Source organism: Gambusia affinis, linkage group LG04 (genome assembly GCF_019740435.1).
Source record: "Gambusia affinis linkage group LG04, SWU_Gaff_1.0, whole genome shotgun sequence".
In the NCBI taxonomy this organism is placed as follows: domain Eukaryota; kingdom Metazoa; phylum Chordata; class Actinopteri; order Cyprinodontiformes; family Poeciliidae; genus Gambusia; species Gambusia affinis.
Window position 1 is genome coordinate 14,624,988 of NC_057871.1, and position 24,132 is coordinate 14,649,119.

A 24,132-nucleotide genomic window follows, 5' to 3' on the forward strand; every position below is an offset into this window, starting at 1 on the left:
ACGTGAAATTTTTTTTTATGGCAGTGCGTTAGGGGCATTGAAGGTAGAAAACAAATGAGCACATTTCTGCAAAAAAGTCAGAAAATTCTGTGATCTCAGAAATTTTCCAAAAATTAAAAAAAAAAATTAAAAAGAACATTTTTGGCATTTGAAAATCAGAAATGTTCATGTTTTTTGTAGAAAATTTCTCATATTAATCTAAAAAAAAAATTTTTTCTAGCAAATTTCCTTGTTTTTTTCTAGGAAATTTCTGAGATTACGCTAAAAATTTCTAAAATGTTTTGACAGAAATTGACTACTTTTTATTTTCTTCTACAAAGAACTATAAACTATAGCAGAAACTTGGTTATAAAAACATGAATACTTTGTGCTGCACTTTACATTTTTCTGTATAATTTTTTTTTATGTCCGTAACAATTTGTACCATGCTTACAAATTAAAAGTCTCCATATCCACCTGAGACAATTTGTATAATTTTTAAATTGTGCAGGACACTCTTGCATAAAACTAATTTGTTCTGGGTCACTTTTTCTTAGATTTGTAGCAAAGTGTGATGAAACATAAAACTGAGTTCACTGATGTGATGAAGCATTAGGTTTTTCACTTTATTTTGGGTAATTTTTGAAGGAAACTTACATTTTCTTTAGATGAGAAAGACCCTTGAAGGTGCCGGTGGCCTCTACCATGGACAGGTCATTGTTGTTCAGACGCCTGGAGAAATTATAGTAGATATAAAGATGGAGAACCAACAATGTCATGAACAGAAGAATCCATTAATATCAATCCCAACATAAAGGCCGATTCAGATGTTCGGACCTGCATCAATCCACAAATGTGCCTTAATGCAGCCGTAATGTGTAAAAATGAAGGATTTTTCTCACTGTATCATGGAATCAGGCTAAACTTTTCCTGTTTTTATCAGTTTTCTTTATTAACAATGAATAGTGAATTAGATGTCTTACAGAAAGATTAAAACTTTCTTCAAATTCATAAGTGAAATAATTTTATGACTAATTTGGTGGTGTACATTGTCCATTTAGAAGATCCATTTGTGCTCATGATGGTTTTACGTTATTTGACATTCCTATGCAAATGTGGTCATTTATACCAAACACTTAAAATTAATTTTTATCTTTATCTGACATGTTTCCACAATTTAAGATTTTTATTGCCAAAAATAAGCTGGGCTGTGACCCAAACGGAAGTACAAAAATGTGCAAAAAGGCTCATTTCCATAATTGATCCCCTTTCAGTGTGGAGGTTGAACCTAAACGTTACTGTGACAGAACATAGTATCTGAGTATTTTTGCACACGAGTGTGTCTCACAGCTCTTCGGTCGAGGGCGGCAGGTGCTCTGGGAACTTGGTGAGGCGCAGATTGGAGCAGTCCACCACATTGGCCTCACAGCGACATTTAGCAGGACATACAGGCTTACTGTTACATTCATAGCTCAGACGTCGGTCTTCAGTGCCTGGATGCAAACACAGGATGCAAATGTCTCCTATTGTTTCTGTGACTGCAAAAATAAAGCTAAATAAAAAACATATTCACCTGGGATGTGGTACTGCTCCTTGGCTGTAAAGAAGACAATCAAAAAGAAATATGATCAATAAATCAATAAATGTGTTTTGAAAAAGCAACAGAGTCAGCAAGAGAGAGCCAGCAGCAGAAAATCTATTTTTAAAGTAAAGGTGTGACTGGCCTGCATGGTTTGATCTTAGCATCTATAGCGCTACTAGCTTCCCTCTCTGGCTGCGTGCCGACTGCAGGCCCAGTGTGGGAAATGGAAACAGTCCAGGGATTGTTTACCAACTACAAACTGAGCTCATTTGTTTCCACAGTGAAGACTAAATGTTTTATACTTAGGGTAGTAACTAGTTAGATTTACTTCAGTAAATTTTTTGAGAGATGTGGTTTTAGGAGTATTTTTACTACGCTACTCTTTCCTTTTACTTGAGTAATTTTATTATGAAGTATTTCTACTCTTACTTGAGTAAAATTTCTGGATTTTTCTACCCACTGATGAAGAACAAACATGTTTCAACCAAACATTCATCAGATACAGAGACACACCTGCAGTTTTGTTAAAGTTTCATAAGTTTTTATTGAAAGAAAATTATTTTGCCTGGTTTTGTTATTTATTGTTCCCTATATGAATTTTTGTAATTTTGGTCTTTAAAATAACAAAGTTTTTACTAACCTAATATTTTGGTCAGTCTGATTATGTAGTTTTTAAATATTAAATGATTGATAATTTACTCAGCATTAAGTAGATTTTTTTTAACCCAATACCTTTTGACTCTTATTTGAATAATTTCTTGGATACCTACTCTTTGCTTTTACTCGAGTAAAAATGCATTGATGTATCGCTTCTCTTACTTTAGTATAATTTCTGAATGACAAACAAACATGTTTTAACCAAAAACAAAAAGGCACACCTGCAGATTTTGTTAAAGTTTCATAAATTTTTAATTAAAACTGATTTGGACTAATTTATTTTTGCCTGATTTTTTTATATATATCAATTATTGTCATTTTCGTCCAAAAAACGCCAAAATGTCCTTTTAACTTTATATTTTGTTCCGTCTGATTGTGTAATTTTTTAAATATGAAATTATTTACTCAGTCCTTGAGTAGACTTATTCCCAAATACCTTTGGACACACTTTCTAATTAGAAAGTGTCCAAACTTTTGGTCTGGACTGTATGTTGAAGTAGTGCTACTCTTACTTGAGTATAATTTGCAGGTACTCTGCCCACTTCTGTTTATACTTTAAAAAGATCATTATCAACTAAATGACCGGTAGAGACTTACCGGAGCATCTGAACTTGTGGCTCTTGATCTGAGCGATGCGTTTGTTGGCGAGCCGACGAGGACTGGCGCAGCGAGCTCCGCTGGTCTCGATGGGGTTTGAACCCAGGAAGTCCGCCAGCCACTTCACATGACAGTCACAAACAAACGGGTTCTGGGCCAGGTGGCTGAGAAGACATGACAAAACGGCAACCCGGTCAAACACTAGCTTCTCCCTCTGGATTTTCAACCGTTCGGTGGTCGCCATGGCGACTCGGCTGTCTCCCAACCAGCTCAAACTCGACGTCACTTTGCGTCAGCAGCCAATCTACTGCGCATGTCGACTTGAGAACGCAGGCAAGAATACATTATTATAACTTTTTAACTATTTACAGTTAGGCTAATAAAATAATTCACAACTCGCAGCCAGCGCAGATCACCTATCTTCTTCTTGTCAGATTTTATTCTTAGCACATCTTGAACTGCCTCCCGTTCAACCAGCTGCATTTTTAATTTCCGAAGACTTAGTTTGTCACTTGCCTTGATGGAAGCAGCTACATCCTCATATTTCCTATAATTATTGCATTTTATTTGTCCTGTTCTGACGCCCTTATTTCTAGCCATATATGTTCGTCTTATTTAGAAGGACTCCAAGTATATCATTGAGATGATCTTACCGTGAACAGCTAATATCATTTAGTTTGGGCCATTTTCTCTCGTCATTTATCAACTCACCTGTAATTAATGCCAATTTGGTAAAATAACTAAAAATAACACTGCGATAAACATTTGTAGTATGCGAACAATATGCTAGCTAATGCTAAAACAGCAAGACGAAAGCGGGTGACCATGGTAACCAATGAGAGTTGAGAGTTCCGCCCGGTGTTCCAGCTCTTTCTACCGTCAGGTTGCGCGCCCATCCGCTGCGTTTACAACTAAATAATCTAAAGCCCAAACAGAAAGATGCTTCTTTCTTTACTCACAGTGTCTGGATGCTGTGCAGTGAGCTAAAGGTTCCCATAGCCAGACTTTGGATCTTATTGTCGTACAGAGAAAGAAGAGCCAGGTTTTCCAGGTCTTTGAACGCTGCGGCACGGATACAGTGGATTTTATTTGCATTCAGCAATCTGTAGGATGTTAAGAAACCAGGATCAGAAAAAAAATACTCACAGGTTCACTGACATCATCACCTGACTCGCATGGCATATCAGGGGAACCATAGATAGGAAAAAAGGAGGAGTAAATTTCCACCAAAAGTCAGAAAATTTTCAAAGGTCAAATATTTTCAACTTTTGAAACTCAGAAATGTCCATGTTTTTGTTTTTTTGATTTAAAGAAAATTTCATAGAATAATCTCCAAATTTCAGATTTCTTTCTAGCAAATTAATATTTTTCAAACACAAATTTTTGTGTCTTTTCCTGAAAAATTGTGAGATTACCCTAAAAATTCCTGAGTATTTTGGCAGAAATTTACCCCTTTTTTCTATACATAATGATCTCAATATGCTGTTGTACCTAACAAGTGTTGGTTTCAAACAGAAATATTTTTTTCTTCTTTTTTTCCCCCCACAAAGACAGGACCTTTGTAAGCCTAAATTGTCAATTACTTGTGGCACCTTTTGGGAATCCCTAAGGTTTTTTGTACCCCACAAAATCAGTCCAGAGGGGGGCATTACTGGCATGTTTTCTTTGACCAATTCTTACATTTTCTTATTCCTCAATCAAAGATGAAGCCATAATGAAAATAAACACTTTAAATGCATTAAAAATACATAAAACATTACAAGTCACCACTACTTTATGGCAATAGTTTTTAGAAGTAATGTTAAGCTATGGAAACTTAAAGTTTCCATAGCTTTATTGACAAAGTATTAGGGCCACACTAAAGAGAAATAAAACAAACAAAGAAAATAAATTACAAGAACAAAGTCATAAAATTATGACTGTAAAGTCATAATATTTAGGGAGTAAAGTTGTACAAGAATAAAATCAAAGTAATACAAGCATAAAGTTGTAATAGTGTGAGAAAAAGTCATATTACAAAAATAGAGTTGTATAAAAATAAAGTCATAAAATTACAAAAGTAAAATTGTAATTTTACAACTTTCTTTAATACTACAAAGTTGTTGTGTTACTTTGACTTTATTCTTGTAATATTACGACTTTATTCTCTTTTTTTGTGTGGCCCTTGTACTTCATCATTTGAAACTGATTTACGCTTAATAGCTTGAAATAAATACATACAAAGACATGTTTTATGTTCAATATTTTCAATAAAAATTGCTTCTACTGAGCCAGAAAATCTAATTAACATAAAATTAAATCATGATGCAAAATTTAGATGTCATCCCAGTTTTAACAAAAATAAATGTGTGAGTTTTTCAGACTTACAGCAGCTCCAGAGAAACCAAGCCATCAAATACTCCGCTGGGCAGCTCAGTTATTTTATTCCCATACAAAACACTGCAGACAAGAAACAGCAGGATCACCCCGAATGCTGTTACTGCTGTTACTGATGCATTATTTTGATAAAACCACACACTTTATTGCCCAGATACATGTTTACAAAAAAAAGCCATAAAAGAAGCCAGAACATAGGGATATGAAACAACGGGGTGTCTGAGTTCAGTTATCCTCCAACTTTTAGATGTGTTCCTTCACAAACACACCTGAATCTAACGAATGATTTGTTACCAGACCTCTGTGGTACTAAATTACAGTGTGGGGGCTCTTAGTGTAGATTCTACATTAATTTATCTTATACACACACATCTGCAAATATAAACAGTCTACATTATTTGTTTTAACCTACTTGATTCTGATTTGCTAAGAAGATATTGCTTGTACAAATAACAATATGAATAACCTGGCTGGTTCCACAAATACCTGCACTACAAAAAAAAACAAAAAAAAAAACGTCTCCAATTTATGGTAAAGTACTGGCAGCTATCACTTAATTTCACCGTATAAATGTGGCAAAAATACGGAAGAATTCTGGCAACCACAGCTGCCGGTATTTTACTGTAAATTACATTTATGGTAATTTACAGTAGCTATGGTTACAAGTGGTTTCTGGATGGTAAGTTAACTTGTCTTTTCCAGTAGTCATTGTTAATCGCATACAGAGGTAAAACCAGCTGACCAAACCCTGCTGGAGCTCTGCCTGGGTTGCTAGGTAACGGTTGCTAGGTATCAGGCTGGGCTTCACTGGGGTTGCAGAGCCTGCTGATTTGTGATGTTACATTCTCATATTTACTCCTCTATAATCTGTCCCTGTAAAAGCCTATACATATACAGGTTTGTTATATACTTTCAGTTGAAGGAAAAATCCAAAATGTCAAAAATAAACAAAAATTGTGAGAGGAAGTAGAGAAAACTCACAGCGAATTGAGCGCTCGGAGGCCGTGAAATGCATCAGGAGCAATCTCAGATATCTGATTGTTGCTCAGGTCTCTGTGAAGGAAACAGATCAGAAACTAAATATTCATCACAGATGTAAATGGAAAATACATTCATTCTCCTTCCTTCGATTCAAAGCTTCAGTCATTTATTTACTTGAATCTCCAGCTTGATCTTCACCACCGCATTCTGATATTTTAAACATTCATTTCGACTCGTATTTCTCTTCCCGCCTGTCTGGAAACCTACAAACTCTCCTACAATATAAACATATGCAGCCAATAATCTTGTTGCCTTTGTACTCCTATAAACTGAAAGCAACACTGCAGAACATTTTGGAACTGAATTATAACAAAAAATATACAGAGTACTGTAAATCATTCCTGCACGTCTAAAATGAAATTCTCCACTCTATGTCACCATGTTGTGCCATTGAGTGACAACATGGCTGATTCACCACGTTAGCGTTAGCTTCCACTAAATACCACGATGGTGTAGTGCAGAACTAATGTGAATGATTTGCGCTTTACAGTTAGCGCAGTGATTTTTCAGTTAGTGGTGCACAACTTGTGGTTTCACGACAAAAACACAAAATCTTACAAAGCATTTTTGGTTTATTTTCTAATGCAAATATCTTAGGAAATTTAGAGTAAGACTAAGCTAACTTAAAAGTAATTTTTCAACATATAGGAGATTTTTTAAAATCCATAATTCCTTAATATTGATGAAAAAGTGCTAGCTCCATTGGGGGATTATTTTTCTTATTATATGGGAAAATGTGAATTAATCTTACAATGGAACTAACACTAATTCATCAATATTAAGGAACTATTTTAAAAAACAAAGCTCCTATTTCTTGCTGAAAAGTTAGTTTGTAAGTTAGTTTTGTCTTATTTCAAGTGTAATAAGACATTTGCATTAGAAACTAGACATAAAATACTTGGTAAGATTTTGAGTTTTTGCAGTGTTGAGTTTATGAATATCACACTTTGCTTTTTGAATAAACACTGAAACAAAATGGAGCAGAAAAATACACAAAAGATTTGCAAAGGTCAGCCCAAGGTCAGTGTTTGTGTCAGTAAAAGAAATGTCTGACATCAAGTAATGTCTTCTTTAAAGTTTGAACTAAAGAGAACAGATTAGCTTAGGTGCAGCAACCTGTATGAAGGTAAAACAAAGGACTGTCTTGGTGATAAAAATGTAAGGTTGTAACTCACATGCGATGGAGCTTCTTGTAGGAGCTGAACGCACCAGGAGGAACCGACTTGATGCCATTCTGCTCCAGACGACTACAGGAAAAATAAAAGACAGAATGAGACAGAGAGAGTAGTTGCTTTTTATTTTTATTTACACATTACTTGATTCTTTTAGTATCAAAATCCAAAACATTTTATATTAGAATAAGGTGAATAGCATGCTTTTATATCTTTTCCAAGATATCTAAAGTACGCAGAAACAAAATCATCTTGAATATTTTCGATCTATTTTTTAGCGCTAATATTTTAGTACAGTTAAAATAAGACACCTTGCTTTCTTTCTATTTCTAATTAATCAAAGACGTATGGAACAGTAGATTAAACTACTTACATCTCTGTCATGGCCTCCGGCAGGTGCGCTGGTATGGCGGTGAGGCCCCGTCCTCTGCAGTTCACAATGTTGTTGCTACAGGAACACATCGGAGGACAAGAACCGGACGCCAAACTGCACGGCTGAACGAAGGCGCTGCCGCTGTGGCCTAACAGGAAGACCAGAGGGAACGGTGCTAAAATCAGATCTATTATCTGCATTTCTATGCAACAACACCTGACATGCCCCCTGGACAGAGGTGAGTAGAGTTCTCAAAAATGTTACTAAATTAAGAGTACCACTATTTCAACATATTTTTATTCAAGGAAAAGTAAAAAAAAAATAGCAAGAAGTAAGAGTAAAATAGTGTTTGGTAAAATGTTTACTCAAGTTCTGAGTAACTGATCAAATTATCAATCCTTTAATATTTAAAAATTACATAATCAGGAATTTTAAAGGGCAAAATGACAATAATTTATATAAGTAACAAAAAACAACAAGATAAGACAAAAGAATGTTTTTTCCCCCAAATCAGTTTCTTTCAGTAAAAAAAACTTTAATAAAAACTGCAGGTGTGTGTCCCTGTGTCTGGTGAATCTCTGGTTAAAACATGTTTGTTTTTCATTCAGTGGGTAGAAAATCCAGAAATATTACTCAAGTAAGAGTAGAAATACTTCATAATAAAATTACTCAAGTAAAAGATAAAAGTACAATATAGTAAAAATACTCCTAAAAGTAAATTTTTTCCCAAATTTACTCAAATGTCACTGACAAAGCACAAAATCTTACCAAGTGATTCGATCTAGTTTATAGTGAAAATATTGTAATACACTTGAAATAAGACAAAATTAACTTACGAATAAGTTCTCAGCAAGAAATATGAGCTTGTGTTTTAGGTCAATAATTCCTCAATAGTTCTAGTTCACTGGTAGATTATTTCACTTATAACAAGACATTACTCCCATTTTTTTAGTGAAATAATCTGCCAGTGAAACTAGAACGTTTTCATCAATACTAAGGCTTTTTTTTCTTTTTTTTTTTTTAAACTAAAATCAAGCTCATATGTCTTGTTGAGAACTTACATGTTAGCTATTTTAAGATATTTGCACTAGAAACTGGACCCAAAATAGTGGTAAGTTTTTCTGTTTTCGCAGTGTAAATGTAACTGAGTAAATGTAACTAGTTACTCCCCAACTCTGCACCTGAGCAGGCGAAGTCACTCTTGCGCAGCTCTGCGAGGTTGAGCCCCCGCAGAGCCGGAGGGGAACTGCACTGCGTGTAGAGGCCCAGCGCAGACCGCTGCCGTAGCCATGGCGACAGCCAGGCCAGGTGACAATCACAGCGCAGAGCGTTGGAGTGGAGGCGACTGGTGGGAGGAAGCAGAGAAAGAGAGAAAATGGCCGAATGATTCTCAGATAACGACATGCAGCAGGCGAGGGTCGTACTTACAAGGTTCGCAGTTTGGGCATGTGGTTGAAACTGGAGACTGGAATGCTGCTGATGTTGTTGTTGTTCAGTGTGCTGGAGGGGACAAATAAAGTTAGAAACAAAGAAAAAAGTCAGCGGATGTGAGGAAACAAAGGAGGAGAAAGAGAAATGTGAGGAAAAAATACTGTAAGTCTGAGAAAACAATTAATAATGGAAGACATACTCTTGTGATCTGATTTAATACTACAACACTGCAAAAACAGCAAATCTACCAAGTATTTTTGTCTAGTTTTTAGTGTAAATATCTCAGTACACTTGTAATGAGACAAAACTTACTTAAAACATTTCAGAAAGACAAAGGAGCTTGTTCAAAGTCAATAAGTCCTTAAAATTTATGAAAATGTACAAGTTCCACTGGCAGATTAAATCACTTGTAACATGGAAAACTGTCTTAAAATAATTTGTCAATGGAACTAAAACTTTTAAGGAATTATTGACTTTAAACAAGCGCCATTCTCTGTCTGAAAAGTTACTTATAACTTTGTTTTGTCTCGTTTCAAGTTTAGTAAGAAATTTGAAATAAAAACTAAACATTAAAATCTTAGTTTTTTTGTTTTTGAAGTGAACAATGAAAGAATAAGTCAAATAAAAATGACACTGCAAAAACACAAAACCTTACTAAGTATTTTTGGGGTTTTTTCTAGTACAAGTATCTTAAAAATCTTGAAATAAGACAAAGCTAACTTACAGGTAACCTTTCAGCAAAATATGGGAGCTTTTTAAAGTAAATAATTCGTTCTAGTTCCACGGGCAGATTACTTCACTTGTAACATGGGAAACTGTCTTGTTATGAGTGAAATAATTTGTCAGTGGAACTAGGACTTTTTCATCAATATTGAGGAATTATTGACTTTTAAAAAAGTAACCATAATTCCTTAATATTGGGAAAGTTCTAGTTCCGCTTGAAGATTATTCCACTTAAAACAAGAAATTTTTCTCATGTTATAAGTAAAATAATTTGCCACCAAATGTAAGGAATTAACTTAAAACACACTCCTATATCTTGCTGAAACGTTAGTTTTGTCTTATTTCAAGTGTACTAATAGATCTGCACTAGAAACCGGACAAAAATACTTGGTAAGATGTAGTGTTTTAAAACGGTGACATTAAAAACCCCCAGGACTACATCGGCTTTTAGATACGTACAGCACTTCCAAGGATCTCAGAGCTCTGAACGCTCCCTCCTCAATACAGGTGATGTGGTTTTTATCCAGCTGACTGGAAATAAAAGCAGCATCAGTACTGCTCATCCTGTTTTTGTGAAATAGCACAACACAGAATTTTAGCTTACAGGTTTTTGATGTCTGTGGCTCCTCTGAAGGCTCGCCTTGGGATGGCCTGGATGGCATTTTCACTCAAATCCCTGAAACACAGAACCAGCAGAGTCAATAATGGTTTCTGATTTTAATTTCTGGACTTGTTTGATGTAAACCAGTGTCAGTCTATCCAAACAACTGCCACTTAAAATTATGCGTTACATAGGTATAAATGTGAGGGACACTGCAAAAACACAAACTCTAAGCAAGTGTTTTTGATCTGGTTTCTGTCTAGTGGAAATATTTTAGTACACTTAAAATAAGAAAACTAATTTCTAAGTAACTTTTAAGCAACATGTAGGAGCTTGTTTTAGTAAATAATTCCATATGATAAATAAAGTTATGAATAAAATAGAATAAAGTTATCTGAATGGTATTTTTTATGTACTTTTCATTTTATTAAATTTTTTATTGATTGTTGTTTTATGTGATTTGGACTTTGAGTCTGCAATAAAAACTAGCATAGCTATTTAAAATTGCATATATATTCAGACAACTAATTGTTATGAAGGTTCATTTTTGTTGTTACAATGAATGAACAAATTGAATTACAATAATGTAATTTTGTTTTTAAGGCACATATATCTACAAATCATTTGCCAAGTGAAATAACCCGCAGATTATTTCACTTGTAATAATTTTCTAATATTATAGGTGAGCTAACAGTAACTTACAATTGTTGCTATTCTAAATATTTACATATAAATAGCATTCTCTTTATTTTTGTATCAAATTGAAACCCAGACTCTGTTGATGCAAAATACTTTTTACTGCTGTTTTTCTTTATGATTATTGGACTTTTATTTTCTTGTTTGAACAATAATGTAATTTTATTTTTATGACAACAGTGTTTAGCTGTCACACAAAACCGGTTTGAGTCATATCTGTTTTTTAATAATTATTTAATATTAAACCTTCTAGAAACAGTTTATTAATAGGAATTTATTTAAAAACAGACGCGAGATAAAGCTTAACCCAGGTCATAAATGAACAGGACTCCCTCTCCTGGCACTTAAAGTTCAGTAGGGTCAGGAACATAAAGCAACCAGAGGAGGCGATGACAGATATACAGCGTGGCAAGATGTCTGCAACCAGGAGGGAGCGACTTATAGGACGTGGTGGTGAGGGTTGCAGGTTGTGGAAATATAAATTTCACATGGGCAGATGGTTCAGCGTCATATTTCACATAACCTCTAGTTGGATGGAATTAAATACGCGTCTGGTTTAAGAAGAAACAACAAAATAAACAGAGAAAATCAGTGTTTTTAAAACTCCTGTCTTAATTTTTGTGGTACTTTATTAGCACTAATCCAGTTTGGTGGAATTGGACATAATAAGCACTTTAACATATAAGAATAAAATATGAAAAGTGTAAAAATAGATAGATAGATAGATAGATAGATAGATAGATAGATAGATAGATAGATAGATAGATAGATAGATAGATAGATAGATAGATAGATAGATAGATAGATAGATAGATAGATAGATAGATAGATAGATAGATAGATAGATAGATAGATAGATAGATAGATAGATAGATAGATAGATAGATAGATAGATAGATAGATAGATAGATAGATAGATAGTTGGATAGATGGATAGATAGATAGATAGATAGATAGATAGATAGATAGATAGATAGATAGATAGATAGATAGATAGATAGATAGATAGATAGATAGATAGATAGATAGATAGATAGATAGATAGATAGATAGATAGATAGTTGCTAGCTAGGCGCTAGCTACCAAGCTACTTACCAACTACAAGTTATGTGGTAGTAACTAGTTGGCCAGTTACTAGCTAGGTAGGTAGTTGCTAGCTAACTTTATTAAGGCCTTTGGGAGTTTCCTTCAGGGATATTGTCATCTCCATCTCCCACACAGCACTCTTGAATGTAGTTATATATTTTCAGATTTAAAGTTATTTTTATTCAAAAAAGAAGAAACAAGTATTTCTGTTTAAAATGATACAGGAAGCTTCCAGAAGACAAGACCATCTATTAGAAATTAGATATAAACACTTCAGTGTCTAAAAATAAAATAAAAAGTCTAAAACAGGCTCTAGATAGGTAAATAGGAACTAACTAGCTAGGTTCTAGCTACCTAGCTAGTTAGCCAGTTACTAGCTAGCTTTTAGACTTTTGGGAATTTCCCTCGGGGAAATTGTCATCTCCATCTCCCACACAGCACTCTTAGACACACATAAATGTAATTATTTATATCTTCATAGATTTAAGGTTATTTTTATTCAAACAAAATGTGTGTTTGTTTAGAAATGATGATTCCAAAAGAAGAGCCCATGTACAAAGAGTAGCATTTATGAAAATAAAACAAAACATATTTACATCCATCCATCCATCCATTTTCTATTCACCCTTCGTCCCTAATGGGGTCAGGAGGGTTGCTGGTGTTTATCCCCAGCTAACGTTCCGGGCGAGAGGCTGGTTCACCCTGGACAGGTCGCCAGTCTGTCGCAGAACATATTTACAATTTAATGAAAGATTAAAAGCACGTACTTTTGGCCCTTCATGTTTTTCATGGATGCAGGAGTTTGAGATTTGACATTTTAGCACCACGCTGCATTATTGGACCGCTTTGCCTCATCTCTCTGACAGAGTAATGAAGATGCTTTTCCTTCTGGTTGTCAGGATATCTGTTGCTGGGACACAGAGGATATTTACTGGACGGAGACTCGGAGAAGTCACAGCTGGACGTGTTTGAAAGCGTCTGGACAGTAGGTGATCTCATAATATTTGCTCTCTTTTCTGCTATCACCTCTATTCATCTTCTGAACCATTCTGCCGGTGTTCATTGCTGCTCTTCTTCCTCAGCCTGTGGCCTCTCCTGTTTCAATAACCTCCTCCTCACAGCGGAGGGTGAGAAAGGCAAACTTTCCCACTTATTTAATCTTTTCATCATCTTTAGCCACTAGCCACCTTCAGCATCCAGAAAAATGTGTTAGTTTCAGCCACATCTGAACATGATGAAAGACTGTTTATGAGTAGATTGTAAAACAGCCATAAAAACAACAGAAATATGTCAGGATTTCCCAAAACACATAACTGTGGTGGTAAAAAAAGAAATTAAATGAAATACACCCACGGTGAATTCTAGATTTTATTGAGTAACCAATGGGGTCTTATTTAACTAGATTTCATCTTATGATTTATGAAACAAAGATGATGCGTTCATGGAAATGTTAGAAAAACTAAAAACACCCCAAAAATCCCAGATAGCGTCCTTCTGGAAGGTATTCTTGACGCTTCACTTTTTCCACATTTTATGTTACAGCCTTAATCCAAATAGCATTAAATTGCTCCTGCTGGTTCTCTTCTGGCATGATTCTGGTTTTGTTTGTCCTGTGTTGCTTTGCTCTGTTTCTTTTCTTGTATTTACATGTTGCTATGTTCTTTTATATTGTTTTTGACGCTGTAAAGCACTTTGGTCTTCTGGTTGTGTAAAGCGGTATATAAGTAAAGGATTCATTGGTTGATGAAATTAATCTCTATTCTTTTTTTTGTAAGGCTTGGCAAAAAATAATTTTTGGACCAAATGAGGCCAATAACTAACAAAGGCCCTGAATATTTTTTTTAACCAAAAATAAATACTGTAATAATTCTGTAATGTTGCCTTTGTTTACACAAATGCCTCAGTTAAAAAAATTCTCTTAAAAATGCATAGAAAGGCTTAAAACAGATTAAATGCTTTATTTACAAATCAAAATGTAGTATTATTGTTCAACTTCAAACTAGATTAAAATTTTTAGACAAAAATATTATTCAAAAGTTGAGGAAGCCATTATGTCATATCTGTACGACGGTGTATTAAAATAGAGTCGTTTGAGACTAAAGTCATAATAATACGATTGTCATGATATTATCTCTTTATTGTTGAAACAGTACAACTTTATTCTTGTATTATTTAGACTGTTATTCTTGTACAAGCCTATTATTGTTCTATTATAATTTTATTCTTGAGATATTAAAATTCTGATTTTATTCTTGCAAAATTATGACTCTATTCTCATATTATAACTTTATTCTCATATTATAACTTTATTCTCATATTATAACTTTATTCTTATTAAACTATAATTCTATTATCGTAATATTATGACTTTATCCTTGTAAAATTACGACTATTCTTGTTATATTAATATTATGCATTTATTATTGCTATATTAAATTTACAACTTTATTCTTGTAAATCTGCAATAGTATTCTTGCAATATTATGACTTTATTCTCATATTGTTTTTCTTATTATGGGCCTAATACTCTATATCTTGAGTTTGCATGTCTAGCTAGTAGAAATTATTAAATTTCTCACATTCCTTCATTCCTTCATGTCTCACTTCATAACCAAACCTCCTCTGCTCCACTGGGACTAGAGCAGCTAACCAAAGAAGAAGTCGGGTTACTTATTGGCCCTCATCATGCGTTTCCTGATCTTCTCGGTGTGTGAGTTTTACTTTGGATCCAAGTGAAGGGAAAAGGTCAAAGATTATACAGTGACCTTCCAGAAACGCACATTTAGACAAGCGCTGAGCAAAAATAAAACAGCTGAATTTGTGTTTGTAGAGGGAGAGACGCTGTTTGTCCATAACCCAGATCTGGTTCTGCACACACAGAGGGGGGAAACCAGCCTCAGCATTAAGAAAACAGCAACGTCTGGGAAAATACCTCGGCTGTGTGTGGTCAGTGATGACACATGTCAGTCCTGCAGATAAGGTAAATACAGAAATGCATGCATTTGCAAATGACCTGAACACATAAACATAAATCTTCTGTCAGCAGGACACTTCTCATCTAAAAGCAGGAAGCAATGTTCTCCGAGGAGCTGAAGTTTCAGGATGAGTTTATAACCGAGTAAACATTTGGTCTCCAGCTACAGACCCCTTTTAAACGTTTTCACATTTAGTCACAATCCAACTAGATACTTAAATATATTTTACTGGGATTTTATGAGACATTCCACTTATGTAATGTCTCATAAAGAAAAGAAAAGAAAAGAGAAGACAATTGATCATTTATTAGTCCCTCATAAGAGAAATTTCTCTAGGAAGTAGGGGCAAAGCTGGAGCAAAAGATAAAAATCAAAACAATACTTCAAAAAAGACAATAACCAAAGACATATAAAATAAATAAACACGATATAACACCTGGTGAACATGAATTAGTCTTCATAAATGTTTAACTGTTATCATGAAGTATCGCTCAGTAAATAATGACACTTTTATTGCAAAGTTATTACAAATTCATTAAAAATGTCTGCTTTGCATGAAAAGTGTCATTATTTACCAAATGATGCTTCAGCGGTGTGTACTCTACCCGCCTCTGTGTCTGCAAACTATAAGTATTTCAGATAACATCGCAGATTTACAAGACGATGTCTGCAGACTTCCTACTTTCTGAGCTTTCACCCTTCCATTAGAAGCAGCAGCACTCCTGCAGGCAGCACTGCAGAGAATCAAAGTCAGTTAATTTCCCTAATCTATCATAAACATCAGACATCAACAGCAAAGCGACAGAAATAAATAAAAGGTACAGAGAACAAGTAGTGGCGGGGAAAAGATTCAGGGTTAGTGCACAGCTAAATGTTTCTGTGGAGAGGTGAAACAAATGGGTCACTGCAGGCAAAAGCGATCTGCTGAGAATAAGTGCTTACTGTGAAGTCCAGAGGCAAACATTTTCTGTTTTCCTCACTCTCTCCCAGCAAGAAACTCAGAAACTACAGAGCATGTCTCTGTACAATTGATTTGCTTCATTGCACAGTCTTGTAAATTTGAGATGTTATCTGAAATACTTATTGTTTGCAGACATGAAGGTTTGTAAAGTACCCAAAAATATTACCCAAGAGTAAAAACGTATTTGGTATGACGTCTACTCAAGTACTAATCAAATTATCAATCATTTAATATTTAAAAGTTACATAATCAGACGGACCAAAATATAGTTAAGAGGAAACGTTGGTGTTTTAAGGACCAAAATGACAATAATTCATATAAGCAACAAAAACTAACTAAATCAGGCAAATCAAATCAGTTTCTTTCAATATAAGAAACTCATGACACTTTCATAAAACCTGCAGGTGTGAGTCTGTCTCTGGTGAAATTTTGATAAAAACATTTTTGTTTTTCAGTCATTGGTTAGAAAATCCAGAAATTTTGCTCCAGTGAGAATAGAAATACTTCAGAATAAAATTATTCAACTGAAAGTAAAAAAGTACAGTGTAGTGAAAATACTCCTAAAAGTACATAAAAAAGTTACTCAAGTAAAAGTAATTGAGTAAATGTAACTAGTTACTACCCAACTCTCTGTAAATACAACAAGAATCTTACATCCTGTGAATTTCATACACAGGATGAATGAGATGCACCTCATTCATCTTGTGTAAATCTAAAACTAAAATCACAAAATCTTAAGTATTTTTTGTAGTCTTTAGTAAATATGCACAGTAAATCAGAACTGACATTAGTATCTTTAACAATAGGCACTTTTTAACATATCTGGTAAATAAAACCAGGCCGATATAAACAACCAATATTTGTTTTCATCTTGTTGCCATTTGTTTCTGGTTATTTTCTTTCCAAAGGTATCAAAACAGTGGAGAAATATATATAATATCGGTAAATATCGGTTATCGGCCATAACATCAGTACACGTAATCAATTCTGAATGTATGAATTAGGAATTGGCACTAGACTTAATGTCATGTTTTGATTGTCGATTCTATGTTACAAGCACTTTGAAATGTCTGTTTGCTGGAATGTGCTGTACAAATAAAATTTGATTGATTGATTGATCAGTATTAATACTGAATATGGATATTGGCCCAAATCGGTACATCTCTTTTCTGAATCGGTAATATAAATCAAAGTGGCCGATATTAATAATCAATATTGATTTCCATCTCGTTGCTGTTTGTTTCTGGAGGGGAGAGAAAGAGTTTGGTCATGTGATACTGATAGTGATGCAGCAAAGGATTGTGGGTTGTTTAACTGAAGCAGAGAAGCAGTGATGAAATTAATGCAGTTTTATGGTTGTCAAAAGAATAGTGAAGTATATATAATATTGGTAAATATGAAGAACTTTCTTATCGGATATTGATATCGGCCTAAATTTTCATATCAGTGCATAGTAGTAAATATCTTAGTACATCTGAAATAAGACAAAAACTAACTTACAAGTAACTTTTCAGCAAGATATCGGAGCTTGTTTTAAGTCAATAATTCCTTAATATTGATGAATAAAATACTAGTCAAATTGGCAGGTTATTTCACTTCTAACCACTTCTAACAAAACATTTTTTCCCATATTATAGGTGAAATAATCTGGCAATGAAACTTGTACTTTTTTTTTTATCAATATTGAGGAATTCTTGAGTGATAATTCTCTAATATCTTGCAGAAAAGTTGCTTCGAAGTTAGTTTTGTCTTATTTCAAGTAGAAATAGTAAATATCTTTCTAGTTCCAAAAAGTAAGACATTTACTAGGAACTAGACGAAAATACTTAGTAACATTTTGTGTTTTTACAGTGTAGAAAATAGTAAAACTACATCAAATCTGAAATTATTCAATGTCTTCCACCCATATAATATATATATTTTTCCATTAGAGATGCAAATCAGACCAGCTGGAATACAAATCAATGCAAGAAAATCACTGGCACGCAGAGCAAAATGAAGAGTTATTCTGTACTGATGGAAATGTGGAGATTTTTTTCAGACATATTTTCTCCTCATCATATTGATCAGATGCAGAGTGACTCTTGGAACCGCCTCCAAACAGCCACATCCAGGCAGCTGCCTCACCACCTCTGCCAGATTCAGTCACCGTTAATTAGCCGCCATTACATGCCAATCACCTGTTTTAATGAGGACAGCTCCGCTCTTCTGTCTAATGAGGGAAGCTCATAAAAAAGTCCTCAGGGAAAGTTAAATGCACAAGGACACAGATGAAAACCTCTCAATGAAATCCACTACACAAAGCTCCTTCAACATTCATAGCCTTCGTGTTTCTTCTCTTCGTTTTAATTCCTGCATCCGAATGTTTCTGCACTATTCATAATTAAATGATTACTTCTAGGCTACAACTTAATAGCACATGTAATGCCAACAATTCAAAGTACTCGGCTCCCTTTTGCAGCTAAAATAGACCTGACCCACTAAGCCATAGACAGTAATTTTGTTTCTTGACAACTTTCATTACATTGTAAATAGATTTAGTCCTTATAAAGTTTAGAGCTAACAGATGGCTACAGTTTTTTAATTAAGCTCTTTTCCCAGAATGTTGTTTCTGAGCTCGTTCAAAGCCAGGCCTTAAATTGGAGCCAATTTTCTGTTTTTCAAAATTATCACCAGGCAAGGTGTTTCGGGACCACCAGGTCTCAAGAAGGGCGGGGCTTCCACCAGACCAACCACATCTAAGGATCCAGAGCTTGAATCTTTTAAATTCAAGAAAGAAACACCTAATAAAAACGAGTTGAAACCCATTTGTATTGCAGATCTAAGGTTGAAGAAATAAGGTGATTCTGGTGGATCATTAAGCCCTTCATGTCATCGTTGATGTGCCAGTGAACCCATTTTGAGTGTTGCATCAGTACTGGGATGGAAGGATGTGAAGTTTTATTTTTCCCCATGTATAAAGGTGACGTGTTATGCTTACTTGAACAGGTTAGGATAGGCCTACCTGCTATACAAAACATTTTCTTTATATATTTTGCAGAAAAGTCATTCTTAGATAATGAGATTTTAGTCTTATCAGTTCTTTCAAAATGAGCTGTTTTAGGACGTCGTCTTCTTTAAATCCAAATAACCTGCGACTGGCCACGCTCCGAACTCAACGGCTGCAAACAAATGTGCAATTATCCAACTTTACGTCTTTGAAAAGCACAAGTAGAGCCTCCTGCACAACCAACAAGACTGCGACAAGCACTTTCTAAATAGTTAAGTCAACAACAAATCACTTGTCTTTTCCAGCAGCCATTGTAGAGCGCATAAAATCAGCTGACCGACCCAAGCAGAGCTTGGGATTGGTCGTCAGGCAACGGGCTGAGGTTGCTAGGTAACAGGCTGGGGTCGCTAGATGAGGGTAGTTCATTCTGATTTGTCGTGACACTTGGAATTGTTTTGAAACGGCTCATTTTCTAGACACCAAAGCAAAATTTACTTATTGCCAACTATTATTTTTGGTTTTGTTTAATTTTCATTTACAAATTTTGACATGTAGTTTAACTGATACAAGTGATATTTATACAATTCAAGTCATTAGAGTGAAACATCAGCTTACGACCAATCACTCTCCCAAACAGAAATAAGACAAAAAAACAAAACAAAACTGAAAAAATAATTTTTAAAAACAGGATACTTATATTTAGTCTGGTGTAATTGTTTTCAAAGAGTTAAAGTAGTTAATAAAAGGTTTCCTGGATGTTTTTTTAAGCACTTGGTCTGCTTTTAAAAGCGGCAGAAACCCAGATGAAAATTGAAATAAATAATGACACAACTTTTCAAAGTGATGTAATTTAACAACGTGTCACGTTTTTTGGTCTCTTGAGCCACCTCAGCTTTTGCCCAAACTTGAAAAAGGCTTTCTTCCTCCAAAGAGACACAGGAACACCTCATCTCAGTGACATATTTTATTCAGCTTTCCTTTTCTTTGCCCAAAGTCGGCCCTCGAAGGCCGGCATCCTGCATGTTTTCATTCTCTCTCTGGTGGTAGTAACAACCTTTTCATCAAGTCAATGTTCTTCTTAGGTCTCTAACGAGCCATCATTGGATCCAAGTGCGTTAAACCAGGGAGGGAACTGAAACATGCAGGATACCGGCCCTCCAGGACCGACTTTGGGCATTTCGTCTGCAGCTCATGAACAAGCAACACGTGGTCACGTGAGTAGGTTAAAAACCTACAAACAGAATAAATATTCATTACAGATAATGAGTTCATTTTAACTTTAATTTCTTAAGTAATTATTTAATAATTTACCTGTAAGTTAACAGTGAATGAATAAATAAACTATATTCCAAACACGAGAAACATTGCATCAAACAATAAACCTAATTCGGCCTTCTGAATTCAGTATGAATTATGTAAACTGTGAATAATGTCCATTTCCTACCAGTGGAGGAAGCTTTAGGTTGAGGTTCTTTGTCTGAAGAGAGGTCGTTACGTGAGCTCAGGTGAGCCAGGCTACCTTACAGATTTGGCTGCTGAGTTTGAGCAGTGAAAGGGATGGGTGCGCTTGATTCTTTGCGAGGCGCGTGCCAGTTGGGTGGAGATGGTGAATACATTCAAAAGTGTTGGATCTGCTGATTTAACTTGACAGTGTGGCTAAAATACACTTTGATTTGAATAATAAAAAAATATCTGTTTTTTTGAAGGTTCTTATTACAGGTATAGGGCCTTATAAAAAGCTAAGGCAGGCCGGATTTGGCCCCCGGGCCTTGAATTTGACTCGTGGACCAGAGGTATTGATTTGAATTACGCTAGTGTTAAAACTGGAAGTTGCACAAGAAAGAAGCAGAAACTAAAATATCTGTAGAAAGAGGACAGAAGGCGGTTTTTTGAAGAACTCAAACATAAAGCAGCACACACACACACACACACACATTTGAGTGTGTTTCCCAGGGACATCAGCTTTTATAGAGTCCATCAACACAGCAGGAGGAAAGAAATCACTTCTGCTGGAGGTAGTGCTAATGTCTCCAAACTGTGAGCATGTCGCTTTATGCGAGCGAGCGTGTGCTGACTGATCGAACGCGCCAGCTCCATTTCTGCTGTCGCTGCTGGAAGCCACAAAGTGAAATTGTCAAAACAAAAACGGTGAAGAAAATAGGAAATCGGGAAAAACACGCAATCCCTTCCACCGAGCGAGACAGTCACACTTTTTCTGTTACTTCTCACCTATCATGTCCATCATTTCTATAACTGCTGTGAGATCTGTGCTATTTATTTCTCTGCTGAAACCCAGGGAAGAGCATGAAGGAGTTTCACTCACAATATGAAATATATTTACAGCAACATCTTGGATATTTCAGTTAATTAGAAGCCGAAGAGCTGAATGTGTTTATAAATCCCTTTTATAGCTACCAGTATGAGCCATGTTCCAGTAGCTCCAGCAGCTTTCCAGTCACCTAGTAAAGTTTAAAGGACGTGCAGCTGAATACCTGAATGATGTTATTATTTCCAGACGATTCAGACAGTGACTTCAGATCTCACTACACTGTAAAACATTTGAATGCAGTTTAATTTGAAAATGAAAGTCCACCTGCTGCCTTGAAGATAAAATTTAAGTCGACAAGAAAATTGTTTTGGTTTTGACTCAGAAATGAAAGTTGATGAAGTTGATTTAAGAAGAGACAATTTGTCTAAACATTGTTTTTTAAGTGCATTAGTCTTGAATTGTAAGTTTTAACTTAATGCTGCAATTTAAACCAGATAATTTTTCACAATATGCAATAAAAAAACCTTCCCTCACCGAGTTAAAGAGCCACATTTATTTCACTCACAATATTAAGTTAAAATACCTACTTATTTTACTTTAGAATAATTTAAATTCTTGTTTTAAATTGCATGAACAAAATTTCTGATAATGAATTATATTAAACATCAAGACATTAAAAATTTTGTGTGAACAGAACATTATCTTCAAGCTTTAATATAAACATTTTCCTTAATAAAACACAAGAGTCAGATCGATGTAACGCTCTTCCACCTCAGGATACAGAAACATAAAAGATCCTCCAGTCTCAAGTAATATATAAAACGGAAATATTTAATTATTTCTTGCACGGCCCGGTACCAATTGGTCCACAGACTGGTACTGAGGGGTTGGGGACCACTGCTTTAGGCTGTTTTCACACCTTATAGTCCAATGGACTCGATTCAATTTGGGACCAAAACAAAAAATTTGTTACATTTTCAGGTGCTGCGTTTCGCTTTCACACTGAACTGTGTCAAACAAATCAAACCTTTTTAAAAATCTGTTCCCCTCCTCGCCTGTGGTGGTGCTGCATTAAGAAACACTGAGGGAAATGACGGAAAAATCTTTGAAGAAGTCACTCTGCAACTTCCTTCTTCATCAAATGTAAACAAAAATGGGGTAGCGTCAGATTTTAGTGCTTGTAGGATTTCTCTTTTATTGTTGGTTACAGATCATGAACCATTTCTTTCTCTGGCGCTAGACTAGCACCATCTTTGTTTCTGTATGATCAACGGCGCCCTTTGCTGGATGGTGGGAAAACTACAACATCAAAAGAAGGTCTAACCCAGAGGTGTCCTCATCAGAGTTTGGTAGTAACTAGTTACATTTACTCAATTACATTTATTTGAGTGACGCTTCTGAAAAAAATTCCTTTCATTTGTATCTTTACTATGCTGTACCTTTTACTTTTACTTGAATAATTTTATTATGAAGTATTTCTACTCTTACTTGAGTAAAATTTCTGGATTTTCTACCCACTGAATGAAAAACAAACATGTTTTAACCAAATGTTCACCAGACACAGAGACACAGCTGCAGATTTTTTTTAAGTTTCATAAGTTTTTTATTTAAAGAAACTGATTTGGAAACTTTTCTTTTGCCTGATTTTGTTATTTATATAAATTATCGTCATTTTGGTCCTTCAAATATCAACATTTCCACGTGAGTTTATATTTTCGTCCATCTGATGATGTAATTTTTAAATATTAAATGGTTGATAATTTGATCAGTTACTCAGTACTTGAGTAGACTTTTATCAAATACGTTTTTACTCTTCCTTGAGTAATTTCTTGGACAGCTACTTTTTACTTTTGCTTGAGTAAAATATGTTGAAGTGGTTCTACTCTTACTTGAGCACAATTTTTGGCTACTCAACCCACCTCTGATCATAACTTTATCAAACAGTTGCTTCAGAGCAGAGCTGTAAAACATTTTAAATTATTTGTATGTTGTTCATTTGCTCCAGAAATGGTCGAGAAAGAACTTAAGGGATTTATGTGGTTTGGTCATTCATTCCTATATAACTGATCAATAATTAGTCTTGTTATTTCTTGTTTTGTATAAATTCTTACAGTGTTTGTTTCCAATAAGTGATGCATAAAGACAGGAGTCTGCACTCACAGTCGAGACAGAGCTTCGTTCTTCTGAAAGAGCAGCTCTGGAAGCTGGCTGAGACGATTTCTGTTAAGACGCCTGAAGGAACAAAGAGACATGAAACGGAAATAAGTAAGACATAAATGTTACAATGAGTTCAATAGGAATTACTGTCTTCAAGAGGACTTAGGAGTCAGAATGTTTTTAAAATGTTCTGTGCTCTCACAGTCTTTCCAGCTCCTTCAGCTCATCAAAGGCTCCTCTTTCAATGCTACTGATCTTGTTCTCCATCAGGTGGCTGAAAAAAGAAAACATGACTAAGAAAATAAAATTAATCCTGGAAGGTTTAAATTTTCTGAATACGTTGCACCATATCATACATTTTACAACTAGTATTTGTCTTGTACAAAAGTAAAACAAATAAAAAAATAAATTAACATAGGTGCAAATAGGATCAAATTTGCTGATGTTCATTCAGTCTAACATTTCTC

General features: G+C 34.9%; 1 protein-coding gene and 1 long non-coding RNA gene across 3 annotated transcripts in view; one reads left to right on the top strand and one right to left on the bottom strand.

The window, feature by feature from the left end:
* The window catches only part of LOC122830053 (slit homolog 1 protein-like), a 59,224-nt gene that overhangs the window by 24,099 nt on the left and 10,993 nt on the right, over window positions 1-24,132 (bottom strand). The window contains exons 3-17 of the mRNA XM_044115099.1: window positions 23,868-23,939; window positions 23,669-23,740; window positions 10,536-10,607; window positions 10,391-10,462; window positions 9,206-9,277; window positions 8,959-9,122; window positions 7,778-7,925; window positions 7,408-7,479; window positions 6,173-6,244; window positions 5,183-5,254; window positions 3,775-3,918; window positions 2,816-2,979; window positions 1,553-1,576; window positions 1,328-1,472; window positions 637-711 (exon numbers count right to left, since the gene is read on the bottom strand). Of these exons, the coding sequence (XP_043971034.1) occupies window positions 637-711; window positions 1,328-1,472; window positions 1,553-1,576; window positions 2,816-2,979; window positions 3,775-3,918; window positions 5,183-5,254; window positions 6,173-6,244; window positions 7,408-7,479; window positions 7,778-7,925; window positions 8,959-9,122; window positions 9,206-9,277; window positions 10,391-10,462; window positions 10,536-10,607; window positions 23,669-23,740; window positions 23,868-23,939 (1,440 nt within the window). The remainder of the gene's footprint in view (window positions 1-636; window positions 712-1,327; window positions 1,473-1,552; window positions 1,577-2,815; window positions 2,980-3,774; window positions 3,919-5,182; window positions 5,255-6,172; window positions 6,245-7,407; window positions 7,480-7,777; window positions 7,926-8,958; window positions 9,123-9,205; window positions 9,278-10,390; window positions 10,463-10,535; window positions 10,608-23,668; window positions 23,741-23,867; window positions 23,940-24,132) is intronic.
* Window positions 7,932-23,949, top strand: LOC122830054. Of its 2 annotated transcripts, none has more exons than XR_006370478.1 (6): window positions 7,932-8,015; window positions 13,214-13,299; window positions 14,955-15,024; window positions 15,145-15,294; window positions 23,622-23,773; window positions 23,870-23,949. It is a non-coding gene; the product is annotated as an uncharacterized LOC122830054 (long non-coding RNA). The 2 variants fall into 2 exon arrangements; XR_006370477.1 differs by having other exon boundaries at window positions 14,955-15,020.